The sequence below is a fragment of the Psittacula echo genome (genome assembly GCF_963264785.1).
Source record: "Psittacula echo genome assembly, chromosome: 3".
Taxonomy (NCBI): Eukaryota; Metazoa; Chordata; class Aves; order Psittaciformes; family Psittacidae; genus Psittacula; species Psittacula echo.
This window is the reverse complement of record NC_137736.1, coordinates 99,177,300-99,203,578: the sequence shown is the minus strand read 5'-3', so window position 1 is coordinate 99,203,578 and position 26,279 is coordinate 99,177,300. Positions and strand designations below refer to the sequence as shown.

Below are 26,279 nucleotides of genomic sequence, written 5' to 3'. Positions count from 1 at the left end.
TCTCTTCTATTATGTAGAAGCTGAATCAGGCAAAATTATGAAGAAAGTGTGCTAATTCAAATATATGGGTCTTAGGTAGATTGGGGTGAATGGGAAATGAAAGTCTCTTTCTCCATTCAAGAAGCTCTCACCCAATCCAAGTTATTGTTTTGATTCTGATCAGTAAGTCACTGAAGGTTGGGAACTCAGACAAGACAGATGTCTGATACGTGACGGGAAGGAAATTTTTTTGCTCATTCATTTTTGAAGACCAAATGCTTGTCCGGAGGAATGTGTGTGGAGAGTGCATGGATGGGCTCACGTGCTCTCCCATTCTTGCCTTCGTGGGCAGCAGGAAGCAGTTGTTACTGAGCTGCTTAACTGAGTCACTTCATAGTGGGATGGGCTCATGAGTAAAGTGGTGTTGCTGTCTGCATATTTCCTTCATGATGCTTACTAGCTCAGTTGCACTGTAATCTTTTGGGGAAGTATGAGATTAACAGCAAAGACACTGGAGAGGGTGTCTACAAACAGAACTAGATCTCTTACTGTACTTTATATGTGCATTAAAGAGCTCAAGTTGCACTGTTTTTGTTTTGTTTTGTTTTTTAGTGCTTTCCCTTTATGAACAGATTGACTGGCAGAAGAGTTATTTTGAAAACTGATGAAGCATAGGCTTTGGTGTCAGATGATCTAGATTTCATTCCTGACACGGCGACTGATTTTTCATTTTTCAATGTGGCCTTCGGTATGTCTTCTAATCTTTCTGTGCTTCAGCTTCTCCCTTTGCAGATAGCAGGGTAACAGCAGGTATATGGGGGGGTTTTGGAAATGTGATTTACTCTCAGTTAAATGTTTCCAGAGTTGGAGGCCTCTGAGGGAAAGCATGCCCTGAGTATGAAGGAGTGTTAAGTTACCTTTGACAGCTTACTGAATACACTAAAACTCATGTCTTGTTAATCTTGTCCACCTCTGGATTCAAATTGCTGCTTTAGTCTGTGAGATTATTTTCCTTTTTTTTCTGGCACACAGAAACAACCAAACATTTTTAAAGTGGTGGTTTTTGGCGTTTCTGTCACCTAAAATAAAGCCAGTGCCATTTTTTTCTCCCAAACAAACATGGAAATATATTCCTTGAAAGTATTTTTGTAAAAGTAGGGCTCACAAAATGTGCTGGACTCTCCAGGTCTGGTGGCTGAAACAGACTGTTCATACTGATGGCAACAGCAGGCTTTGAAAACCATTGTTCCTCCTACAGTGCTGCCAGGGCATTTTCCCCAAGACCAGGAGAGAAAACCTCTGAGGCCAGGAGAGTCACTGTGGTATGATACAGCTACAGCTGTTTCCTTCCTTGGTCTCATAAGCTCCTCACAAAAGCACCAGTAAAAGAACATCATCACAACTAAATGTTTCAGAATTTGGCTGGTATCCGTTACGAATTCAGGAGTGTCCACAATGTGTTTTTGATGTTATAAAAACACACATTGAATAACCATTAGATGGAAGAAGTTTTCCTAGAAAGTAGGAAAGAAAGGGGCTCATTCAGCCCTGTCCCTCACTGCCAGACAGCAGTGTCAAAAACTTATGAACAGATGCTCTGTAGTGTGCCCGGTAGAGTTGATTTAAAAATCTTAAAGCTCCAGTGGTTGGAAGCATTTACATTTTCAGCATAAGTTTATTCATCAGCAGTTTATAGCCTTTTGCTTCTGCATAAATAAAGTGTTATTGTTATTTGAGGTGAAATAACTTGTTTGACTTCCCTGTATTTTTATTCTAAGCTTATTAAGGTGATCACTTTTAGCCTCTTAGGCATGCTGGTCTTCCTAGTTTTTTGGCCAGCCTAGGGTCCTTCTCTGCACCCTCTCTAATCTCTGTTGATTTTACTTGACTGTGGGTGTTCAGGATTGTGTGCAATGTTCCATATGAAGTTCCATCAGAACTTTGTACAAAGGGATTAATGCCCTTGTATTTTTACTGGCAATTACTTTCTTAATTCATCACAGATTAGTATGTGTCTTTCTCCTGTCTGTAAAATTTGGGTGTAATCACCAGGCGTCTTGTCATTTCTCATAGTAAGTCCTCAGCTTGAAGCAGATATTCACAGGCTCGTAGAATGGGTTGAAAGGGACCTTTAAAGATCATCTTGTCCAACCCTCTGTCAGAGGCAAGGATGTCTTTAGCCAGATCAAATTGCTCAGAGGTCTGTCCAACCTGACCTTGAATGCTTCCAGGGATGGGGCATCTAGCAACTCTCCAGCTCTTCTGCTATTTGTCATTATCTGATACTTTCTACTCTTATTTTTTAATCCTATTTTTATTATCTCAGTCCTTGAGGCAGTCCAGTTTCTCAGGTAATGATATTCCAGTCCTCTTCTGTGTTGATAGTATCTTCCTATTTTGAGTGAACACAATTTTGGGGTAGGTTCTTCATTCTTATGCCTTTCTAAATACAATCCTGTCCTTAAATTGCTGTTACCTTCTCAGACAATCAGTTTCCTGTACCATGATAATTTTCCTTCAGCTAGTTTATTTTCTACTATATTTAATTTGGTGTATTTCCATGTTAGATGCATGGGTTCTACTGTGTTTTCTCTGTCTAAAAATACATTCATAAGAGACTGTAGTGTGAGCTACCTTTGGTAAGCCTGTGTTACATTCTTTTCACTCGTCACTCATCTTTGTGTTTCAGTTATTTTTAGACTGATTTCTTGAGAAAACAAAGCTTATGTGGTCATACTGTCCATCTCTCATCGTACTTCTCTTTCCGTGGTAACTTTTGAACTTCCTGGCCAGTTTCAGGCAACCTTGACAGACAGCTAGATGCTTGGGAAACATGGAGTTCCAAAAAGTGGACTGAAAATAAGTGATGAAAGGTATAGGGAATTTAAACCAAATTAGTTCCTCTACCAAAGAGAAGACCTTCCAAGTAAAGCTTAGAGAGCAGAGACTAATACAAGGGGGAGGACAGGACAGAAATGCCCAGCTGTGGTAAAAACTTTAGCAAGACCTTGTGCTTCTTTGGCAATTAATGCAGTCGTGAGAAGCAAAGCTGGAGGAGAGGAGTCCTTGTTTTGCCATGTGCCGCATGGAACAACCAGCCACAAGACTGTGGAGTAGAACTCCCAAATGTCAGCAAAGTGACTTGACTTCCATTTGCTTCTACCTGTAATTGTGAATAGCACTTGTCCCTCTAGATTCCTGCCTGGAGGAGCAAAAGGGACCGTAACCTGCAGCTGCCAGTATGTATTTTCTGAAGTGATGCATCATCTTTAGCCACATGTTGATGGGTTAAAACTGTGTCCAGAAAAGGGGTAAATCCAAAAACATTCTTGGATGTACATCTGGGGCTTTTCCCCTTTTTTCCTGTCTCACTCCACTTGCATACAGTGGATGCTTTGCTTTGTATGTAAGACTGATAAATGAAGTGAAACAGAAACTTGGCTCTCTTCAGTGGAGGGATGACCTAAACAGTCTCTTGAGTCCCTTCCTGCCCTATTATTGTTGATTTTGCTGTTGTGATTAGGACATTGTTAGGTTATGAAGAGAAGAGAAATGGTATTTTAGCACTGAGCAGTTCTGTGGTGACCTGGTGGTGGGATGGGAGCTATCAGTGGAAAAGTGCTGGCTTGCCTGTTGGAGTTTTATAGCAAAATTTGTGATTATTTAACTACAGATACCATACTCTAGACAGCTACATAAGTTACTTTGGGGAGGAAAATGTGTTTATAATTTAAAGTCAGCATTTCAGTTAGAAATGTGGACTTCATTTTTTTAAAGTCTCAGAACCTCTAGGTCATGTGTACTTCAATTTAAAAATCTCTGTTTTTCCTTGTCTGAGACCTCTAAAAAGTGAAGGTAGAAATACTTCTTTCCTGAAATGCAGCATGCCTGTTCAGCTCCTGCTTTCTGACTCTCTTCCATCTTCACATCCTCATGCCATTTCTTCACAGATAATAAAATCATGCAGGATCAAGTTCCTCCTAAAGTGTGTTGTGTATTATTAATCTTCTGATGGCAGCATGTGTGGGATTAGGGAATGCTTGGTGCTTCCTAGCAGCGTTGAAACAGATTTCTTTTATAATATTGGCATCCCAGTCTTTTCCAGTGCTTGTATGCAGCTGAACACGCCCAAAGGACTTAGTTGTTAGTATACCCAGTCTTCAGTCTTGCACGTAGTCAGGTTGAGGTGTGACTCTGCTCTGTTGCTAGCTGGATGGCGCTGCCAAAGCTTGCAGTTGTGAGCTCCATGGGAGCAAGATTCCACAGCTGAGAGCTCAGCCAAGGAGTGAAAGTTACATAGCCAAAACTACAGGAATAAAAATGAGCTTGAACTGAACTGTGAGGAGCTTGAAAATGGAAATTTGAAAGCGGTGAGCTTTCAGACAGTGAGCATGAACATATTCCTGTAAAACTGACCTAGCAACAAATGAGAAGCTATATACAAATTCCTCTGCTCTGGACACTATAAAGGAACTTTTGGTTTAAATAAGACATCTAAAAATATTTCCTGTGTGTCATAGAAACCGTTCTTTATGAAGATGATCTGCAACAATATTTTTAAGTGTTTTTAATACGATGTAAGACTGTATGGATTTTTTTTTTTTAAAAAAAAAGTACTTCTCTATGGTTTGAATTTTGTACTTGGTTGGTTTATATGGCTGCTATTTATAGTTGCAATAGAAAGTATATCTAATCTGGGTATTAATTCCATAGGACATTTGGGAATTAGTAACACATGGATGTATGGCATAAATGGCGCCATACTGCCTGATGGACTCTGTAGTGTGTCAGTAGTAAAAACAAAGCATGAGAGGATTGGGTTTTTTGGGACCACTGGGTTTTCTTCTTTGTACTGTGTGTATTGTGCTCATTTAATACTTTCCTTTAAAACCTCCTGTATAAAGCTCTTTTGTTTGTTTGTTTGTTTATTATTTAATTGTAAAAGTTGAAGAAGTATAAGGAGATTGAAGTGGTTTATGTATATATGCACAACTAATCTTGTAAATGTGTGTGTGGAGAGATGGTGATGGTTGTCGTTTGTTGTGGAAAAGGGATAAAGGTTTATTCCCCATCCCTTCTTTGTTATTGTACAAACTAGAATGCAGCCAAAATGGTGCTGTGCTCCCTGGAAACCGCCTTAACCAGTGCATATTCCCATCTGTAGTCTGTCCATTGACTTTAGCATATCTTTGTATTGGACCCTGGGCAAAACCCATGAGAATTCACAACTTCATGCTCTGTAGAATCAGAAACTAAGCTATTTGTTTTTTTTCATGTATAAATACAGTGATGTGGTATTTGCCTTTCCAGACATACAGAGGAAGAATGTTTTAAATTAAACAAACAGAACCATTTTCATTAAAATGCTTAATCGTTCATTTAAATGTCACATAAAACATTTGTGTCTGTATTTGGGCCTGATTCTCTGTTCTTTATTTAATTCTGGCAATGTTTTACACAAGTGAGATCTGACCCACAGATTTTTGAAGTCTGTCAGGCTTAGGGGATAGCTTAAACTGCTTCCTATTGAGAAGCTTTAGGCTGAAAAAGAAAAGCAGCTGAAGAAGGAGCAGTGATGGAGAAGCTGGGACCTTATCTTGTCGTGCCCTAAACAAAGGATGCTTTTGATATGCTGGTGTTACCTGCATCATGATGAAGCTGGTGCAGTTTAGCAGAAACCTCTGTCAGAAATCTAGTGGAGCCTGCCAGATACGCAGTGTCCAAAAAATGTTGGACATAGGCATAGACTCACTGGAGTGCTGACCTTTAGATGAGTGGTTTTAGGAAACATCCAGCTCCTGCACAGGTGCTGAGTAGTAGCTTTCCACTTGATAATGGTGGCTTGTGAATCCTGGATGAACTTGCAGTAACTGTACATGAGGAATTTTACTCCTCTACTGAGAAGCTGAAGCAAAATACAATGCCCGAGGCGTAAGCTTTTCTTGTTCACTATGTCTTTGTGTGTTTTTATAGCATTTTCATATAAACTTTAAAAGCTATTATTGTTTCTTGTTTGATTTAAAGCAGAACTCTTCTCTCCAGAAGGAAGAAATCCAGGTGAAGAAAAACCATGCCTTTGTTTAGTAAATCGCACAAAAATCCTGCTGAGATTGTGAAAATTCTGAAAGAAAACATGGCCATATTGGAAAAACAAGAAAAAAAGACAGACAAGGTATGAGATAATGTTGTTGAAGACCAATAAGATCGTTATGCTAGTGATAAAATTGTGTTCTCTCACTGCCCTGATTCTGCAAGCACTTGCACGTGAATAGTTTTGTGTTTGAATGGTTCTGCTGAAATCAGGGGGCTTTTACATAAGTAAAGTACTCCAGATCTGGGGTCAGACAGAAAATCTTGAGATCCAGGAACCTTAGCCAGAATGAAGGGTGATCTCCCACTACTTCAAACAGTCCTGCATCTAATGAAACAGCTTGGAAGGCTATTTGAAAACTACAATACTGTTAATTGTTTTATTAGGATAACAAATGAGGCTGCCAATTAATGTGGAGGTACACACTACTGATGAAACCTGTTCGCATGAAATGGCAAACCTGTATGTATTCAGATATATATAAAAGAGACCTCACTCTGTCAGTACTTTCCAACCTTCTGGGTGCTGGTGCTTCCTAAATGACCAGTATGACCAGCAGGTCAAGGGAGGTGATTCTGCCCCTCTACTCTGCTCTCATGAGACCCCACTTGGAGTACTGTATATATTTTTGGGTGTCCCCAACAGAAGAAGGATGTGGAACTGTTGGAGCAAGTCCAGAGGAGGGCCATGAGGATAATAAGGCAGCTGGAGCACCTCCCATGCAAAGACAGGCTAAGAAAATTGGGGCTGTTCAGCCTGGAGAAGAGGCTGAATGGAGGCCTCAGAGCAGCCTTCCAGAATCTGAAGAGTGCCTACAAGGATGCTGGAGAGGGACTCTTCATCAGGGACTGTAGGGATAGGACAAGGAGTGATGGCTTTAAACTGATAGAGGGGAGATTTAAATTAGATAATGATTCTTTACTGTGAGGGTGGTGGGGCACTGGAACAGGTTGCTGGAGGATGTTGCGGATGCCCCATCCCTGGCAGTGTTCAAGGCCAGGTCGAACAGGGTTTTGAGCAGCCTGGTCTAGTGTGAGATGTCCCTGTCCATGGTATAGGGGTTGGAACTAGATGGTCTTAAGGTCCTTTCCAACCCAAACCATTCTGTGATTCTATGAACTGTACTATTCATGTTCTAATCATAGTGCTAAGTTTTTGATGATAATATTGCTCTCCTCCAACTCTGTGAGACAGACTTGAGTAACTTTTGCACTTTTCCAGTAACCAGTTGAGAAGATGCTCCCTAGCGTACAAAATGCTCCCAGTTAGGAATGTGTGCTTGCATAAAATCAAATAATGTTTTCTTTTTTTTTTTTCTTTCTGGCATCTGAGACTCCAGCCTTCTATGTTATTACTGTAGCAGAAGTATATGATTTTAATTAACAACAAACTAATTTTAGGTTAAAACTGAATGTCACTGGAAACAGAAATAGCTGCTAAGTGACATTAACACTGTTTTTGTGCAGCTGCTGTATGTGTGCACATGTTGTGCTTCCCCCACCTTGTGAATGAGCCAGTATTAAAACAAGCCCAACCCAAAAGGTAGGCATGGAGCCCTTCACACTCTGAGTGAAATCCTCTTGAAACTTTTTGGTTCAAAGCAAATAGCTCAGTATGTGTTAATTATGTAAGATCAGTCACACGGATTTCAGGGAGCCCTCTGGTATTTGATGTATCATGCTGAAATATCTTCGGTTAACTGAAAGCACTGAGGGAATTTGACTCTGAACTAAAACTTAAAATAAGTAACTAAATAAACCAACAGAAACTTGTCTCCCCAGCTGAATTCATCTTTCGAAGCCTGATTAAAGAAGACATTCAAAGCAGAAGCTCTAGACTAGGGTTTCTCTTCTATTTTCTCTGCAGCATGACTCCTCTTGGTTGTGGTTTGGAGGATTTTTAGCTTTCAGCTGGTTTGTTTATTTGGGTGTCAGTGACAAAAGAGGAGAAATTCAGACTTAGAAAATCAAGAGCTCCATGTAAATTTTTCATGAAAGTCAGAACAGCTGGTGTGTGTTTTCCTCACAAAGCAAAAGAGATGGGAGCATTCCCCTGGCATCCCTGTTAGGGATGGAAACAGCTCATGAATTTAATGATGACACTTATTTTACAGAAGGAGGTTGGTTTTCAGTATTTTTTGCCATACTTTATCAGTATGGGATGGAGGCTGTTCCTGACAAGGGAAGAGAAGGGAGCCTGGACAAGTCAGTTGCTTCAGCAGCAAGGCAGAAAGAGAAGAAAGCAGCCTATTTTTTGATGGTATTCACACATATGCTTTATGTGGCTTGTTGACCTGGGACTTTGCTTTGCAATGTAGAGAAAGCACATGGGAGGGAAGATGTGAGAGTCCTCAGCAGTGTTACCTTTCATCAAAAGTGTTACACTGAGCCTGTCCTGAAATACCTATTAAAGAAAATAGATGTATTCATTCTCTTGCGTTTAGGGAAGTGAATGGTAAGAAGCATCTTTAGTGCAGTGGCAACAATAAACTTTAAAAATGGCAGGAAAAATAACTCTTGCAAAACCAATCACCCCATCACATCTCTTACTATCCATACAGTTTTGTTAGCTTAGTAAAACCATTTTTAAGGGTTGTTTGCATTTTGAGTTTGAGAAGAAAAGATGAGGAGGAGACTTTCAATGGCACACAGATTTTCAAAACTTACTTAGTAAAACTGATTAATAACGTCTTTTCATGAGTATGACTAGAGAAATTTAAGTGAAACAAAAGCAAAGCAAAACAAAGCACAGTGCTGTACTCTGTGCTCTTCACAACCTGGCAAGGTTCTAAAATTTACCTCCGGTTTGATTTCCAGAGGGAGAGGAAACGTGTCAAATTTTCATAAAAGGCCTCAGAGGTCTGGCTCCCTGCAAGAGCCAGAGACCCTGGGTATCCCAGGGCTTGTTTTGGACCCTGTGGGCCTGAGAATGCAGAAGTTTGGGAATCAAAGCTCTCCAAGTTTTCAGATTTCTGGCTTCTTGTCTGCTGCGGGAACTGGAGGGTTACTGTTGTGCCTGACCATAAACCCGAGGTTCCCAGGACTTCTAGGAGCATTCCCGATTCTGCTTCTGTGCAGAATAGCTTCCAACAAGGACTTGCCTTGGGTACTTAAACAGGAAGATTTATACTGTGACAATTGAGCTGTTATTGTAGTACAGCCAATGTGGTATGTGGGCTGAGAGAGCTGAAAGTTGCTAATACAGCCAGAACTGGCAGAGAAGTGTGGCAAAGCCCAATTTAACTGCAGGGCTGGTGAAGAACCTCCTCATTTCCTTTCCCAGCTGAGAAATTCTAACTTTGAGGTGAAGATGCTCTGGGCAGCTGCGGAGGCGCAAGGTTGAACAAGGAGGGTTTGATGCTTCCAGCAGAACTTTGTGGGACTTTCAGCAGGAACCATCTGTGCCTTGGAGGGGCTGTTTTTAAATAATGTGTTTTTTAAAATGATCATTCGTACCAAGTTATGCAGTATGCAGGTAGAAAGAGCTTTACAGCATATCAGTTACGGCTTTATGAGCAATGGGAGAAGGGGGAAGGACACAACTTGGTAGAAAGTATGCAGAAAAGCCACTTTTAAGTGTAAAGGCAATCGTACATATTTTCTGAGACTCTTTGCCATGTGCACACATCATATACAGAAGTTTGCACCTTTTCTTAATGGTACTTTTTGTTAGTTATAGGATAGGACCCATTCAGATTTTGACTGAGCTCTGTTGACTGCACTAGCATCTACCTTCTTAGATAAGGACTGATTTAACCCAGTTCCTCCATGTACCTTTTTTTTTAAACTATGAATGCATGTAGTGTTGCCATAATGCTTTTTAAAAACTCTCAGCTGAAAAATAGGCTAAGTCTGAATGTTTGGTTCTTTCATTTTATGGGTTTTTTTTGTTTGCTTGCTTGTATGGTTATATGTGTACTTAAAGCTTTGACATTTTCTCAGCTACATTCTGATGGTTCATAGAGCTCAGGTTGAGAAGTGCCACCACACATGGATCCTTTTCCTCTGAAGTGCTCTTCCTAATACCTTGGTTTTAATGCTGATTTTTTTTTTTAATGACATCTATTTTAAGAAAGATATTGCAGCACTGTCAAATCTAATGTAACATCTGGGAGATCAAGTAGGGTAAGACAGAACTGAAAAAGTGGACTAAAGCCGCCTTGTCTTCTTTATCAGCCAGCCTCGTTCCCTCCAACATTTGAAATATATAAGGTGTTCTTGCAGCACATAAAATTGCTGTCATCCTGTTCAGGCTTGATGTGGTGAAGAGCAATTAATTAAATTTTATTATAGAATTCTATAAATGCCATAAAAAGTTAATCTTGGTCATGTAGAAGCAAGCTGTACTTGGATTTAGTGAGAAATACCCATTATGGAATGAACTAGAAAAGCAGGGAAGTATTTAAATACCTAGGAAATGAAGCCTACAGAGCTTAGACTCTGTTCCTTCTTTCTGCCATGAACTCCGGTAGTGTTTGGAGGATGCACGTAAATAGGGAGCAACAGAGCAGAAATCCAGGTATCAAGCAGACAGATTTGCTTGAACCTGAGGAAGAACAGACTGCATGTGATGTGCTGGCCATGCCACTGCGTTTATTACTGATATGCTGCCATGTCCTTTGTTAATGGATGTTGTAAAAAGCATATTAATAGAAATGATGCCTGACCCATCTCACAAAAAAAGGGGAGTGACAGCGTGACTTCTCCACATCTTGTGTTCATCGCTAAGTCTGGTCAGCACAATGCGTTGCAGGTAGCATCTAGTATGTCACCGAAGGATGTCCTTAAACACATCACCCTCACTGCTAACCAAACACCCTTTGATGCGGCAGCTGTAAATCAGTGCCATCTGCAGTGCCTACAGGTTTGGTAACATTTTCTGAACCTGCCCTGTAGCAAAAGCCTGCAGAGTGGCACAGGCTTTTAATTTAGTACAGCAAACAGATCTGGTGTCTGTTGAAACTTGGCCCAGTCTTTGTGCTTGGCCTAGATGGGCTGAAAGATTTACAGTTTCTAGCATAACTGGTCTAAGGCTTCGGTTTGTGGCAGACGATGAACCCAAGTGAGTTAGAGCTGTTTTAGGGCACCATGCTGACTGTTTCTCTGGCAGGTAGAACTGTAGGCTGCAAAACCTTTAGTCAGTGTTCAGATATGTAGTGAAGCTAGATGTAAAATAACCGGCAGTGTCTAGCTTCTGCCTCTTTCACTTGTGTATATCTAACAAGACTGCTTGCTCAGGTAGGTCACTGCAATCTGTCTTTTGTTTCATCTCTATGTACTGTAACAAATTTGATGCTGTTCAAAAGGGTCAGGAAAGCAGCCCTTTATTAAGGCTACGGTTGAAAGACTGTAAGATTTCCTGACCAAATATTTATATCAATAAATCCTGACCTTTTACATCACAACAATGAAGCCATTATCAGCTCCTGTTCACCTTGCTTGCTCCTGTGTTGATAAAATGACTGGGGACCAGGGTGCAGGATGAGGTGCGTGCGGAGGATGTGATGTGCATTTGCATGGAAGAATGGTTGTGAGACTACTGTGAACATGGATACTCATGGATGTGATTCTGCAGCTGCCAAAGTCAGTTGTAAAATTACTTTCAACTTCATTGCTGCATACAGAAACTGAGGGAATGAGATAAGAAGGGCTTGGCCTTCCTTCCAGCTCTGCATGTCCTGGGGTTTTGTGGGGCGTTTCATGTTTCAGCTTCCCTGTTCTGCTAAAGCCTGTTAGTGCTCTAGAGATGGGAGAAACTCCAGATACAATCAGGTGCTGGTGCTGAGAGTTAGAAGTCTCATCTGTTGTCTTTTTTTTAAAGTATTTTTAAGGACTTTGCAACCTTTAGTTATGTCTTAAGTGCAGGATTACAGGATTAACAGTGGGAAAGGAATTTATGTTCAGGTGGGGCAAACCTGTCTCTTTCATTTAATTATATGTCTTTTTACAAGGCGTTTCCCTGTTGTGCTTGCTTGGCCAAGTTGTCTTTGCCAGCTTCCTTGAGTACTATTATTTTGCTAAATGACAGAGTTCATGCCTCTTGACTCAAAACGTCCACAATTTGTTCCTGTATATCTGTCAAGCATGAAATTTAGAAAAACCAAGAATAAGTCAGTTGGGATGACCCTGAAGCTACATAGATGTTGGATTCACATTCCACTAATGGCTCTTAAAGGGAGTCCTAACAGTTGTGTGTAGAGAGAGTTGTGTTGGCACTATTCTTTTAGGAGGAAAATTGGTTTGAATCACACAGTGAGAATATTTTTAAACAAGATAAAGCCAAGCCAAGGAGCTTTTTGCTTTTGGTTATAGTATATAGGATGGAATACTGGCAGTTCACTGAACCACACATTGGAGTATTTAACATCATGCTGGCAGGCATCTGTGTGTGTTACTTTCTGCTGCTGTGCAAGTAAGCAACAGCTTAGAAGGAGATTTTTGCCATGGAAATATACCAGGTGCACAAACAGAAGCCATACGATCCTGTTTGCCATATTGTTATGTTCCTGCTCTGGCAGGGGGATTGGACTAGATGATCTTTTGAGGTCCCTTCCAATCTCTAACATACTGTGATACTGTGATACTGTGAATGGTTGAGGATTTCTTGATCACTATGCAGATGACAGATGTCAGACATCCTATATTTTTCTTATGTATATTTGGTATCTGAGTTTGGAAAGGTGGAAAAAGTTCATGCAGTCTGCTTTTTTCTTCACTGTTATAGTTGGTCATAAATGTTATATTAAGTTCCTGGATGAGTAAAAGTAAGAATAAGCCCTTCTGACCTGTAACATATGTACATATGTGTGAAACCTCTAACCTGTTGGTGAAACAGAGGTAAAATAGAGACAACCCACTGAAAGCTTTGAAAAGTTGCAGTTCAGGTGTAGAAGCTTAGACTGTTGATTATTCAAGGCCTGATACTTTTCCCATTACAGTTTCTGTAATCTTCTTTGGAGAGGCGTAAAAAGATGCAATGCATCTACATGGCATAACAGGAGATCCATCTGTCTCTCTTTGACAAGCATAACAGGTATGGACTGTGAGCACTTACTATGACCCTTTTAAGGTAAACATGAAACTGCTCTAAGTGGCTAAGGAGGGGAAGGTCAAGGTTGGTCAACAGAGGTACTAGTTATTAAGCCAGTTGAAATAGCTGAAAAATTTAAGTTGCGGACTTAAGTTGAGGAAGTTGAGGACTGTTGGTAAAGTATCTCTATTTTTAAAAACCTGACTTTATGAAGTTTGATTTCTGAAGCCAAAGCTCTGCTTTTTGTTTGTTTTGCTTTATCACACGCAAACAGTGTTGCAAATAAAACTGCTTAGCCTTTGAGTATAGAAAGTCCCAACTCATGTGATTATGGAAATAAAAATTCAGCTTTCTGCATGAACAACAGATAAGACCTTTGTTTTAGCCTTCCATGCTACTCTTTAAAATCTCTCCGGAAAATTTTAGAAGAACAGAAAAAAAGACTTGTAGGATTTCTTTGTAATCCCTTAGTGAAAAAAAACAAGAAATTGTGGAATATAGAGAAAAAAATTAACCATTATTTAGCATTCCTTAATAATGCTAAATTACTGCCCTAAGAATGCTGTCATGCACTTTGGCCCCCCTGTAAAGATTAGTCAAAAAAAAAAAAGATAAAACTCAGAAATAGTCTTCTAGGCCTGGCAAAGCAAGTTAAACTGAAGAACCTGGTATTAGCATTGTGGGAAAGGAAGATCAGCACTGGAGTATGGAAATATTCCAGTGTAGGCATAGTAGTGCCACCCATTCTGTATAATAAAGGCTGGACCTTTGGAACCAAATGGACTGGTCTTCACGTGCATAGTAGGCTACAGAAAGGAGAGTCCTGACGTCTTTCAGGGAAGATTTGTGGGGTTTTTTTCATATAGAGTTTCAGGGAATAATTTCTTCATAAGCTCCTTTGTGTTATGGTCCCATTAAGTCAACAATTATAAGACTTGAATCTATGAGGAAAACAAGCTTGAGAAAAGTATGCTTAACTCAAAGTTTCCAGCTCTTGCTGTTGGTAGGTTTGAAAAGACACATTGATGCTGACAAAAAAATCAACTTTATAAGGGGAAGTTGAACAAGCTTATAATTTGACTTAGAGAACTTATATAGGCTTACCTGTGTTGTCAGTTTTCCGGCTCCAAGTCTATTGTACATCATCTAGTCTAGCAGGGTTAGCAGAGTAATCCAAGGATTGTTAGATTTCAACATTTACACAAAACATTCTATTTCAAAATAGATCCAGAAACCTCTTGCCGGTCACTATAAACTATGCTTTGTGGATAAAAAGTTACTTCTTGTTCAAATTAACTTGTTAGTCCTGTGTTGGGTGAAAGCAGAGAAGAAATGGCCACTATTGATAAAACTGCCTTCACTGTGCAGGTCAGTATAGGTAGTGCTCTCCTTTACTGCCCTTACACAGATTTTTGCAAATCAACCTTGTAACTCACTTGAGACTTAGCCAGGTACCCTCCCTGAATTTTAGTGTTCTGTGGTGGAACTGGGTCATCCCAAGTTTGGATGTTGTGCACTGAGATGCCTGTAGGCTATAAACCTGAAAGTTTCTTCACTGAAAGGATGAATCAGGCTGCTCAGGAAAGTGGTGGAATCACTGTCCCTGGAAGTGTTCAAAAACCATGTAGATGTGGCCCTTAGTGACATGGTTTAATGGTTGACTTGGCAGAACTGAGGTAATACTTGGACTTGATGATCTTAAAGGTCTTCTCCATCCTAAGTTGTTTTTGGAGGTCAAGATCCTGACGTCTGTGCAGTGACAGCAGCACAAACACTAAATTGATCAGCTTGCATTTCATCTTTTGCTTTGTTGTCCCTGTTTGCAACTTTAACTGCCCAAAGTTCAGCCTATCCCACTTTTGACATTTGCATGTCATATATATAAGCTGTTCTGTTTGGGATTCTTTGTTTAGTTTTTTACTCTACCTGTTTTTTTCTCCTCTGTTCACACCAGCTTCTCTAAATATAATGGCATACATTTAGTCATAATGTAAAGGACTCACGTCTATAAGCCAATGGGAAAATCTGCTAGAAATAAGATTGTGCTTAATTGCAAGATTGAGGCAAATGGCTTAAAGTGCTTCGATATTTCATGAAACCTTTTCCTTTGCTTTGTAATTTCTGCTGAAGTGGCAGTTGCAGCACTTTGCTATTTTTGCTTATGGAAAATAAAAAGTAGTGTGGAAGTTGTGATAGGCTTTGGAATTTCTAGCAGATCTTTTTCACTTTTGTCACTGTAGTTCTGCTTGTGGCATTGCTGAAGAAAGGGTGCCTTGCTGAGGCTTTTGTTAGTTTTTGCACATTCTCCTAAAGAGGGTCAGAATGAATCTGGCTTCTTATGACAAGCTGTTCTGCAGCTATGTTTCTGTCATTTATATTTTCCATGTATTTGAGTGAATGTATTTGCTTTGTTTGTTTTGGACAGATCTTGGGTCTTTGGATCTTGGAATGTCTTTCTTTTTTTACTTTTTTTTTTCTTCTGAGTCTTGGACAAGTTTCCATCCCAGAACCAGTGCTTATGTACTTAGGTTATTATTCTAAAAATGCTGTGAGATTAAGTGGGAATGTCAAAATGGAGGGTAGAAGTGGCTGTTATTTTAAGAATCTGTGTTTGGGATTAACAGTTTTCCTTCAGACAGATTATGAAGGATAGGCACCAACAAGCTGTCCTTAGATTTGACCGGGAATGGCTTTTGGTGACAGGTTGAATGACAGACCACAGACTGCCCAGCGGATGTGAATGAGGAGGAAGTTAAACATGAAATGCAAATTGCATGAAGAAAAGCTGAGAAGATGAGTGGGTGGGATGGCAGATGATTAGAGAAATACAGCTGTGGTGCTCAGTTGTGCCCATCAACAACACAGTGTTCTGTAGTTTTGTTTTCTCTTTCATTTTGCTTTTTGCCCTCTTTTTTGAAAATTAAACCTAAAGTTGAGTCTTGCAGAGATTTTTCTATATATCAGAAGGGACTACTTATACTTGAAAGGAAAGGAATTAATGCGTTGTTTACCACAAAATGCTAGAGATTCACACCCTGCCCAGAAAAATGGATGAAAAGCCAAAAATGCATGGGTTTTTCCTTTGATATGAAAATATTTGCACAGCTCTTATAAAGATTTAGAGCTTTAGTTTCCAAGATAGCACCCCTGTTGTTAATCCCATCTGTACTCTGTGGGATATCTCTAGTGACATACCACTGACATTTGAGGTAAAAATAGGCTCTTTTGCTGAGCGATGGTAAGAAACAAGACTTCTGCTGTGGTTAAAGTTATCACATAGTCATATTCATTTACACAGTGCTCATCATGACCTATCTCAACTAGCAGAAAACTGAGAGTAGGTACAAACGGATTGGGGGAGAATATTTCTTTATTGTGTGCAAAAACAATCTTTGAATCTTCCAGGTAGGTGTAATGTGAAAGTGGCTTTTTATTGGGGTTTTGGTTTTGCTTTTTTGTTTTTAAGGATTTCTAGGCTTTTTCTAGGTTTTTTATTCACTGGTGTGAATGAAACCTGTGATTTAAATCTGTATTAAAGTGTTGGAAGATCAGCAGCACTTGAGAGATACCTCTCTGGAGCACTGTGTTTTTATTTTATGGAGATTAGTGGGGTGGTATGAAAGTATGACATTTTTCCTTTGAGTTTATGTGTGAGAGAGGTACTGAAATTACTGATCTGGCTTTGAATATCCATTAATGTCCAGCTAGCTTTTATAGATGACTCTTGGGTTTTCAGTCTGTGTCCTTATGTTTTTGTTTTTGTTTTTCCCTGCTAAACTAATGAAACACTAATTTCAAATAAAGGTTTTGCAATATAGATGTGAAATGCTGTCCTATCTTCAGCATCTTTAACCATCTTGCCTGGCACTTTGTTGTCATTCTCAGCTTTGCTTTCAAACCTGTCCTTTACTTCCTTCTCACTCCCTGCCAAAAAATCCAACCAGGCTTGCTGTGGGTCATGCATGTATTAAATATACACCAACCCAGGAAAAGCCATTGCCTCCATAGCCCCATGGCTGGAGGTGGTGGGATTTAAAGCACGTACACATGTGAAAAAATAACACCTTTGCTCTAGAGAGTCTTTATTTATATGAAGTGGAACAAACCTGGGAGGAGAACATGAGCCAGAGCTTTGGGAAGTAGGATGTTATTGTTCACTTTTAAACCTGCTGACTGCCACAAACACTGAGCTATTACCTGTTTATTTTCATTGCTCTTTCATTTTCCTGTTATAATCTTTCTGGTCAAGACATTCTGCAAGGTAATTCATGATTTGTCCTCTACATTAGATACCTGAAACTTTGCACAAAATTAGCATACAGTAGATGGGAGCAAAAGATTAAAGACTTATTTTAGTTCATTTGGTGGCAGCTGTGGAGCTTTCCTAAAGCAAATTAGAATCATAGAATGGTTTGGGTTGCAAAGGACCTTAAGAGCATCTAGTTCCAACCCCCCTCCCATGGGCAGGGACACCTCACAGTAGATCAGGTTGCTCAATTGTTTCATTTAATTAATTCCCCAACCTGAGACTGAAGTGTCTGTGTGCTCAGGAGGCAAATCGCTTGTGGACGATGATGGCTCAAACCACACGTGATGAGGAGAAATAGGTGGTGGCAATACAAAGCTGGCAGGGTGTCCTGGTTTCAGCTGAGATAAAGTTAATTTTCTTCCTAGTAGCTGGTACAGTGCTGTGTTTTGGATTTAAGATGGTTGTTTTAGTTGCTGCTGAGCCGTGTTTACACAGAGCCAAGGTGTTTTCTGCTCCTTACCTTACCCCACCAGCGAGCAGGCTGGGGTGCAGAAGAGGCTGAAGGAGACACAGCCAGGGTAGGTGACTCAGTTAACTAAATGGGTATTCCAGACCATATGATGTCATGCTTACCATATAAACTAGGGGGAAAGCTGGTCAGGGGCTGCTGCTCAGGAACTACCCCTATGGTAGCTACCTCAGGAACTACCACTATGCCTGTGGTCTGTAAGTGGTGACATGCTGTGTTTAAATTGAAAGTAACTGTGCTTGTGTAGGACCTGCAATCCAGCGTGAATCCTCCAGCCTCAGGAATTACATAAAATTATTAAACCATTTTACAACAGATAACAGTCATTGTCATTTAGAAGCTTTGGTTTTGAACTGCTTGTCTTTTAAAGTAAAATGGTTTTTTTTTTTCTTCTTTCATTTTTTTTTTTTTTAAAAACAAAACCTGTGTGCTGGCAAACAGGCATCAGAGGAAGTGTCAAAGTCTCTGCAAGCAATGAAGGAAATTCTGTGTGGGACCGCAGACAAAGAGCCACCTACAGAAATTGTGGCTCAGCTGGCGCAAGAGCTGTACAACAGTGGCCTTCTAGTGACACTTATTGCCAACCTACAGCTGATAGATTTTGAGGTAGGTCAGCACCCAGAAACCATTTCACCTCCTTGGTCTCAGTGATGTCAGTAAGTAGAGCTGTATTTTTCTGAAGTCTAACTAATTTCATTGCATTGAAAACTGGTTTTCATGTGCTGTAGAAAGCAGCTGCTGTAGATTGGTCAGTGTCCTGATAGATACACTCAGATACTGGAAGTAAATGCAATGCATCTGAGTTTATTTTTTTATTATTATTATTATTTTATTTTATTTTTTTAAAACAAAAGAAGAGATATTGCCATGTGTATCCAAACAAGATAGGAAATGATGCTGAGAATACTTTTATGACCGATGTTGTAAGCTGTGGTGATGATGAACCTCCTTGGGATTGCAAACTAGAAACAACACTGTCTTTGAAGAGCATGTCCAATTTAGAAGGGGGCAGGCACATGGAATAAAAATAATTGAAATCAAGGGAAAATCTCATGTGACAAACACTGGAAAAAATTGGTGTGGATTAGTTGAGAGGAAGGGAGGAGGAAAAGGTGTTAAAAACTGATTTTGAAAGCAACTGGCAAGGTAAATTGGGTTGCCCCCACTTAATGATTTGGATTAAAAGAAGAAAGGAATATAACTTTTTTTGACAGCAGAAATATTAATATGAATATGTATGGGTATATATATTATTTAATTTCATGTAGTTATATAAAAAACCATACATTCCATAGAACTTTGCCAGTTTTCTTGTTAAAGCCAAAAACTTTGTCGACAACTACAAAGACCACTGAACTTGCTTATAAATAGTGAGAAGAATTATGGTAGAAAATATTGCAGTGATTCAGGATAATTATAAACCCTTTTAACTGACCTTTGACTAGTAAGGACTGGGAAGAAACTTTGTCACTGGCAGATCATTACAGTGTTCATGTGGTCTATGGTCATCTGGGATAACAGTCCACAGGGACTGCTGTTATGAGTCCCATGATTTCTGTGGTTCCCAGATGCAGTGAATCATCACATATGTCCCAGCATTTCTGAACAGTGAGAAATCCCCAGCTCCCAGGAACCAGACCTTCGCTGTTGAGGTCTGAAGCAGGAGCAGTAGCCAATGTATAGGGCATGGCAGCTGCTGAATTTAAAAATCAGTTCCCTGGAGAGATCGTCTGTTGCTCCCAGGGCTGCTTCTTGCAGGAGTTACTTTCTTCTGGAAGTTTTCTCCTATTACTGAAGTTTTTGTTGTTTAATTTTCTTTCCATATTGTAAATGAATGAAAGGGAAGAGTGGTAGGAAAGTTACGGTTTCTTTTTACCCTCTCTTCCCCCTGCCCCTAGTAAAGCCAGGATGCCCCAACCCTGTCAGTGTGCAAGGCCAGGTTGGAGAGGGTTTGAGCAACATGGTCTAGTGGAAGGTGTTCCCGCCTGTGGCAAGGGGATTGGAACTAGGTGATCATTAAAAGTCCCTTCCAACCCAAACCATGCTATGATTCTGTTTATTTTGTATTAATTTTTGGAAGTCATGGTAGTGGAGGTCTCTCACTTTTCCTCAGGTCTTAAGTTCAGAGGGGTTGCTGGTTTGTTGTTTTTTTTTTTTTAATGCTAGAATTTATTGGGATCCTTTAAATTGTCTTCCTCTGCTACCCCTGGTTGCTGTTAAATGTCTTAATTACAAGAACAAACCCCAAACCTCCAAAATCCAATAGTTTATTTATTTGTTTTTAAGAAAAAAAGGGGAGGGGGGGTGAAGGAGAAGAGATACTGTTAGCAAATACACCACAGAAGGGAAACTACTGCATTTTTTTAGTTACGTGACAGTCTGTATTGCTTTTGTCAGGCAAAACATTCTGTATGGACATATTGAACCCACAGTCTTCAAATACCAGCGCGGAATGAAATACCTGATGTGTTGCTGTATTACTTTTATTACAATCAATTCTAATAACTCTTACTGCAAAATAGATTTTTCTGTGATGCAACCTTTCCAGTCATTTAGCAGAGCTCATATACATACTTTTTTTCGGCAAAACAGTAGAACTAAATGCCATTGAACAAGAGGACAGCTAGAGTGTGTACTTGTCTTAATATCCCCATGGACTTTTTCAGTGTGTAAACTTTTCTGCTTTCATTTTGTTATGTTGATGGCCACAGTTGGTATTTAGGTTTCTTTGTCAAACAAGAATTTCCTCACTTTAGAACCTGCACATTATTTTTTTTTATCTGAGTAATAGTAGAAAGCAAAATCATAGATTACTTGAAAATATGGTTTCTGAAGAGAATGTTCATGTAGGTTACTTTGTTTTGTCCTAACTCCCTGCCTCCTCCTCACCAGCCCTGCTGCTTGCTTTGATCCCAGTTTTGCACAGCTGTACTTCCCTTTGAAGATGTGCTTTCAAAAACCTCATGAAACCTGATGGCTGTTTAGAGGAGTGAGACCAGAGATAGTGCCCACACAAAGAAAAAGGCACAAGCACAGACCTGGTCCTGTCCCATTTGTGTTTCACCTGCCAGTACCCTTACAGCATGTGTGGCTGGGGGCAGGTGTGCCTGTAGGGAAGACTTGCACATGTCCATTACATGTCTATAGAAGACACAGGTTTATTGCTTCTGCCACTCAAGAAACGAGATATAATTTTGGTGATGATATTATTATGAAGCACTAATGCTGGGTTTGGACAGGAGCCCAGAATCAAGATCAGCCTGGGATTTTTGAAATTTAAAAAATGAAATTTATTGTTGAACTTTGAAGAACTGAGGGAAGTGGGCATACAGAAAATGTCAACTAAAAAAATAGGCGTTGCTAACTGTGTGTAAGCCTAAAGGTTCACAAGCTGTAAAGCCACCTAAAGAAGCAGTAAATAGCCACAAGCTCAGGACTGGTGACATTAGAAACTTTCCCTTACTTTCTCTTGAAACATGAGCTAAATTATGGTATAGGTATAATGCAATTCCTTACTTATATAATGACATCCTTTGCAGGTTTTTTGTTCTTGTCTAGCCACTTTATCTCCATGATGCCTTATCTTGTGCTTCAGTAGCCATATGTATTTCATTATAAGGCAAAATTGAATCACAGATCCAAGTAAGAAGTGTTGTAGAAGTATTTCTACAACCTTTATAGATGTCTGATGTTAAGGGAAATCTGCCTTGGTTCCATCCTATCTGCCTTCATTCCTTCTAGAACCCAGAGAGACCAACTTCTTTGGCTTTCATCATTGCTGGTCTCTAGAAAACTTGGTATAATTGTGTGTGTGTGTATATATATTTTTATATATATATATATGTGCATATATCCTCTCTGAGATGTATAAGAGATCATAGAATCACAGAATGGTTTGGCTTGGAAGGGACCTAAAGATCATATAGTTCCAACCCCCCTGCCTCTGCTATTGCACAGAATGCTATAGTGCACCTAATATTAAGTAACAGATATAAAACTTGGCATAGCAGAGGGGATCACTTAATTTCTGGCCATTTTCACCTCACCCTTTCAATAACTCTTCTCTGGATTGGTTTTGTCTTGGACTAACTGCTAAAGCCGCTGGGGATCACAGGATTCCAGACATACGTTATAGGTGTTGCAAAGATAGGGGAGAATGGGATGACTTTATAAAGAATTAGCCTAATTAAGAGAAAGTCCGAGGGTCAGAAGTGTTTCAGACAAAGGCAGATGGACTGGCCTGCTCTGACTTGATTCTATTTAATTCCTCGTGTCCTCAAGTCTCCAAGCCAGCTGGGTTGGAACCAGTAGGAAAGCAGGATATTTTGTGTTTCTCAGCAGTGATTTGTTTGTAGAGGTGAAACCTGGGATTTTCCCTCTGTGTGAAACTGTCTGCTCCTTGGCTTCAAACATCCAATAAGTTCTTTGCCATGGAATGTTTGTCCTCTTGAGGCAGATCGATGATCATGTACAAATTATAAGTAACCTTTTGCTTTAGCTTGTCCTGCGCATGGTGACCTGCTGTTGACTCAGTGCCTTGGTTACTGGTCATTAGTAACTGGTCTCCCCTCCCTGAATTTCATACGTAGTTTGTCTCCTGTGGCTGTGGGAGAAAGCAGTGGGGGAGGAAGAGGACTTCTAATACAAGATGTATTGGCAAACCCTGTGGCTGAATAGACCATAATTTGGAAAGACCTTCTGAAAAGCTGTTTGCACAGGAAAGCATTTGGAGGCAAAACGTGATTGTGTAGATACATATATTCAGGAGAAAATTATGACAAAGTGAAGGATCTTAGTTGTGACTAAAACAGAGAGATGTATGTGATGCAGCTGTTTTATCAGGAGTAATTATTTTATTTTTCATGCTGAAATAGTGGGCACACCTTTAAATTTAACCTGTAACCCTCAAATTTGGAGGCTGCAGGAGCAGTAAGTATGCACCACAAAAGCAGGTTTGAGTCAAGTCAGCAGCTTGCTTTTTTGGTACTTTAATGCTGCTATTTAAGATAGCCAGGGACTTGTTTGACAGAATAAGGAGGATGCACATCTTCATTTAGAAAAAGAAAGGTGTACATGGGAGTGGCGAGATCAGTAGTCTTCAGAGCCACCCCAACAGAGGAAGCCTTCTTGTGGCATTGAAGACTTCCTTCAATGCCACAAGAGTATGAGGTGGAGACACCCACCCCTCCCCCCCCCCAAGAAACTGACTTGTTTTTCTTTTCATTTCTACTTTAAATAGAGGTTATAGTAAATGATTATTTGTTCATGTTTTTCCAGTTGAAGATATATTTTGCTTCTTTAACAGGGCAAAAAGGACGTTTCCCAGATATTTAACAACATCTTGAGAAGACAAATTGGCACACGCAGCCCTACTGTGGAATACATTAGTGCCCATCCACATATCCTATTCATGCTTCTAAAAGGGTGGGTGCTTTAATTTGATTTTCATTAAACAGCATTGCCTGGAACATGCTGGCACTGCAGCTGATCTTCTTTGTCACTTTTAGTTAACAAAAAAGATGTTGTTCCAGATTTCTTATTTTGTTTCATACTGACTTTGTTTCTACTTAACTGTATACTTTTAATGACTGGATTTTTTTATTTGGCCGTTATTTCTTCACCAAACTTCATGTTGGAATAATTATGTGCTGATTGTTCTTGACTGCTCCCCACATGATTGTACTTCAGTTCTTGCCCTAAACTCTTCTGTGGCATTGTTGATGACTGCTGAGTTTTACTTAGACCTTTTAGCATTGCAGGAGTGACTTATAGCAGTGTCTGTAAATAACTGGAGTCAAACTGGACCACTATGTTATAGAACAGAGGGAAGCAAAAATACATGACAAGAATAGTTGTGTTTGGGGGACAGGCTTCTCCAGCCCTTGTAGCCACATGTGAACTTCAAATTAATTCTGTAATGAACTCCACAACTTACAGCATTAAATATTTTTTTGTGTGTGCATCTTTTAACCTTTGAGGGAGTCAGTGCTCAGCTGTAACGTGGTGGCTCCCAAGGTAAGTTGGCTACGGAGGGCTGTAGTTGCATTCAGCTGTAGTTGCATTCAGCTGTAGTTGCATTCAGCTGTAGTTGCATTCAGCTGTAGTTGCATTCAGCTGTAGTTGCATTCAGCTGTAGTTGCATTCAGCTGTAGTTGCATTCAGCTGTAGTTGCATTCAGCTGTAGTTGCATTCAGCTGTAGTTGCATTCAGCTGTAGTTGCATTCAGCTGTAGTTGCATTCAGCAGTGCCCAAGTGTTGGCCTAAAAATCCTGAGGTTTCTGTCACCTTTACTTTTGACTAAAAGCACCTTCCATTCAGTGAGAAGCTTTGCTTTTCCAACCCTTGAAATCTATTCTTTTCTGTTCCATTTTCTTTTGCCTTTAGGATTTTGGTTGGGTTTTTTTTCCTAAATAAATGAGAATACATGTGATTTAGGTTAAATAACTGCTGTAGAAATAAGTTCATTTATTAGCTGATCAGTATGAAACGACATGGATTCTCATAACAGTTGTATGGTCACACTAGCAACAGCCTATCAACAACATATCAAAAAGGTGATATAAGAATGCTTGTTTTTTTTTTCTTGCTTTTCTTGCTCCTGAGGTTGAAGATGTTGATGTTTACTATTTGCTCCAAAGTCAGAGTTAGGAAAATACCTAATCACCATCTAAGGTTTGTGCATGACAAAGTTACAGCCCCAAGGGCAAAATTCCTTTCAGCCAGCCTCTCCCAGAGGCAGACCTGAGCCAGGAGAGGGATAGGCACGGGAGTCCTCTAAAATAGTTATTTCCTTCAAAATTGGTCACATTCCAGCACAGCTTAGGAGGGAAAAAAGTAATGGAGAGATCTCGTTAGTACCAGGGATTTAAAGAACTGTGAGCTCGTGGTTGAACATGGTAGCAAAGCTCTTGGTTGCTGCGATAGGAGAAGATGTGGACCTGCTGCCTTCCTCACAGGCAGGGTAGTGGAGAGCCTAGGCAGGTGACTGGGCTGAGCTGGGCCTTGCTCTTACAAGTATAGTGATTTAGCTTTAATTTTGAAACTCTTTATTTGTTTTATGTTACTAATTGCTAGCTTCCTCAGAGAGGAAACCACTCTGCCAGTTAAATGCATTCTGGTTTCATTTGTTCATTAAAATTGACCATTTATATAAACCTCAAACTACTAGTCTCAGGACAGTGATTTTAATTCTCTCCATCTTTGTTAACTTGTACGACATTTTTCAATTTCATAGATAGGTACAATAATTTTTTCCCTTTTCTCTGCTATTTCGATTCTTCACTCATTTTGGTTTTGCACATTGTGTGTGTATCGCTGCCATATGTCTGGGCTTTATTTAAAGCTAAAAAATACTTTTGGATCATGTCCCAGATCTTCTTTGGCATCTGTAAGAACCGAGAATATTAAGATAATAGTAAAGATTTTATGTTCTGCATATATGCTGCTGACAGGCATTTTGCTATAGGTGACCTGAGTCACTGGAAGGATTTAAATGGCATCACTTGGGTGCTGTTTTGGAAATTCCTGCTGAGTTGAGCAGCGTGTCCGTGTTAGTTTGGTCCTTGGACTCCTTGTTAATGATTTCTTGGCTATCTCTCCACAGCATTGCACTGTATCAGAATTGCCATTTCTGGAGTTTCTTGTTAGAAAGTTCTGTTGAATTAATGAGTAGTAGTCCAGAAGACAGACCTGAACAGCCCTGGTGGTACCTGAGCAGCGGCTGCAGAACAGTGTAATGATGTCAAACATGATGCTGCCTTACCTGCCTGTGTCCTCCTGCTGGGACTGTCTATAAATGATACTTAAAACATGTACCTACAGCAAGGCTAGGGCCCTGAACACACTGCTTGCTGCATGCAGGCAATGTGCACTGCTTGTGTGCAGTCAGCTGTGAGACTGGGAAACCCACACTTCATGGTAGACGCTACCTCTTGAAAACGTGACTTGAGAATATGTTTTAATATTTATTTAGTGCTAAATGAAATATGTGAAATCAGAATCTTCTGAATTCTTCTATGTTCAGTATTACATGACATGCAAGAAATCTGGACAGAGACTTTTTACAAGGGCGTGCAGTGACAGGACAAGGGGGAATGGCTTTAAGATCAAAGAAGATAGGTGTAGGTTAGGTATTAGGAAGAAATTTTTCCCTGTGAGGCTGGTGAGGTGCTGGCACAGGTTGCCCAGGGAAGCTGTGGCTGCCCCATCCCTGGCAGTGTTCAAGGCCAGGTTGGACATGGCTTTGAGCAACCTGGTTTAGTGGAAGGTGTCCCTGCCCATGGCAGGGGGGTTGGAATTTGATGAGCTTTCAGGCTCCAACCCAAAACATTCTGTGATGATTCTATGATTCTGTGACATTATCTGGAGAGAAACAAAAAATACCATTTCTACCATGACAATAA

At 40.0% G+C, this 26,279-nt stretch overlaps 1 protein-coding gene across 11 annotated transcripts in view; it reads left to right on the top strand.

The window, feature by feature from the left end:
- The window catches only part of CAB39L (calcium binding protein 39 like), a 67,994-nt gene that overhangs the window by 23,872 nt on the left and 17,843 nt on the right, over positions 1–26,279 (top strand). For 3 of the 11 annotated variants that reach the window (XM_080612268.1, XM_080612260.1, XM_080612266.1), the window contains 3 exons: positions 6,007–6,151; positions 18,319–18,483; positions 23,183–23,301. In XM_080612268.1, the coding sequence (XP_080468394.1) occupies positions 6,050–6,151; positions 18,319–18,483; positions 23,183–23,301 (386 nt within the window). In that variant the 5' untranslated portion in view covers positions 6,007–6,049. Of the gene's footprint in view, positions 1–591; positions 728–6,003; positions 6,152–6,934; positions 7,613–13,007; positions 13,103–18,318; positions 18,484–23,182; positions 23,302–26,279 lie in introns of those variants that run through there. The other 8 variants (XM_080612265.1, XM_080612267.1, XM_080612269.1 and 5 more) reach the window with 6 other exon arrangements.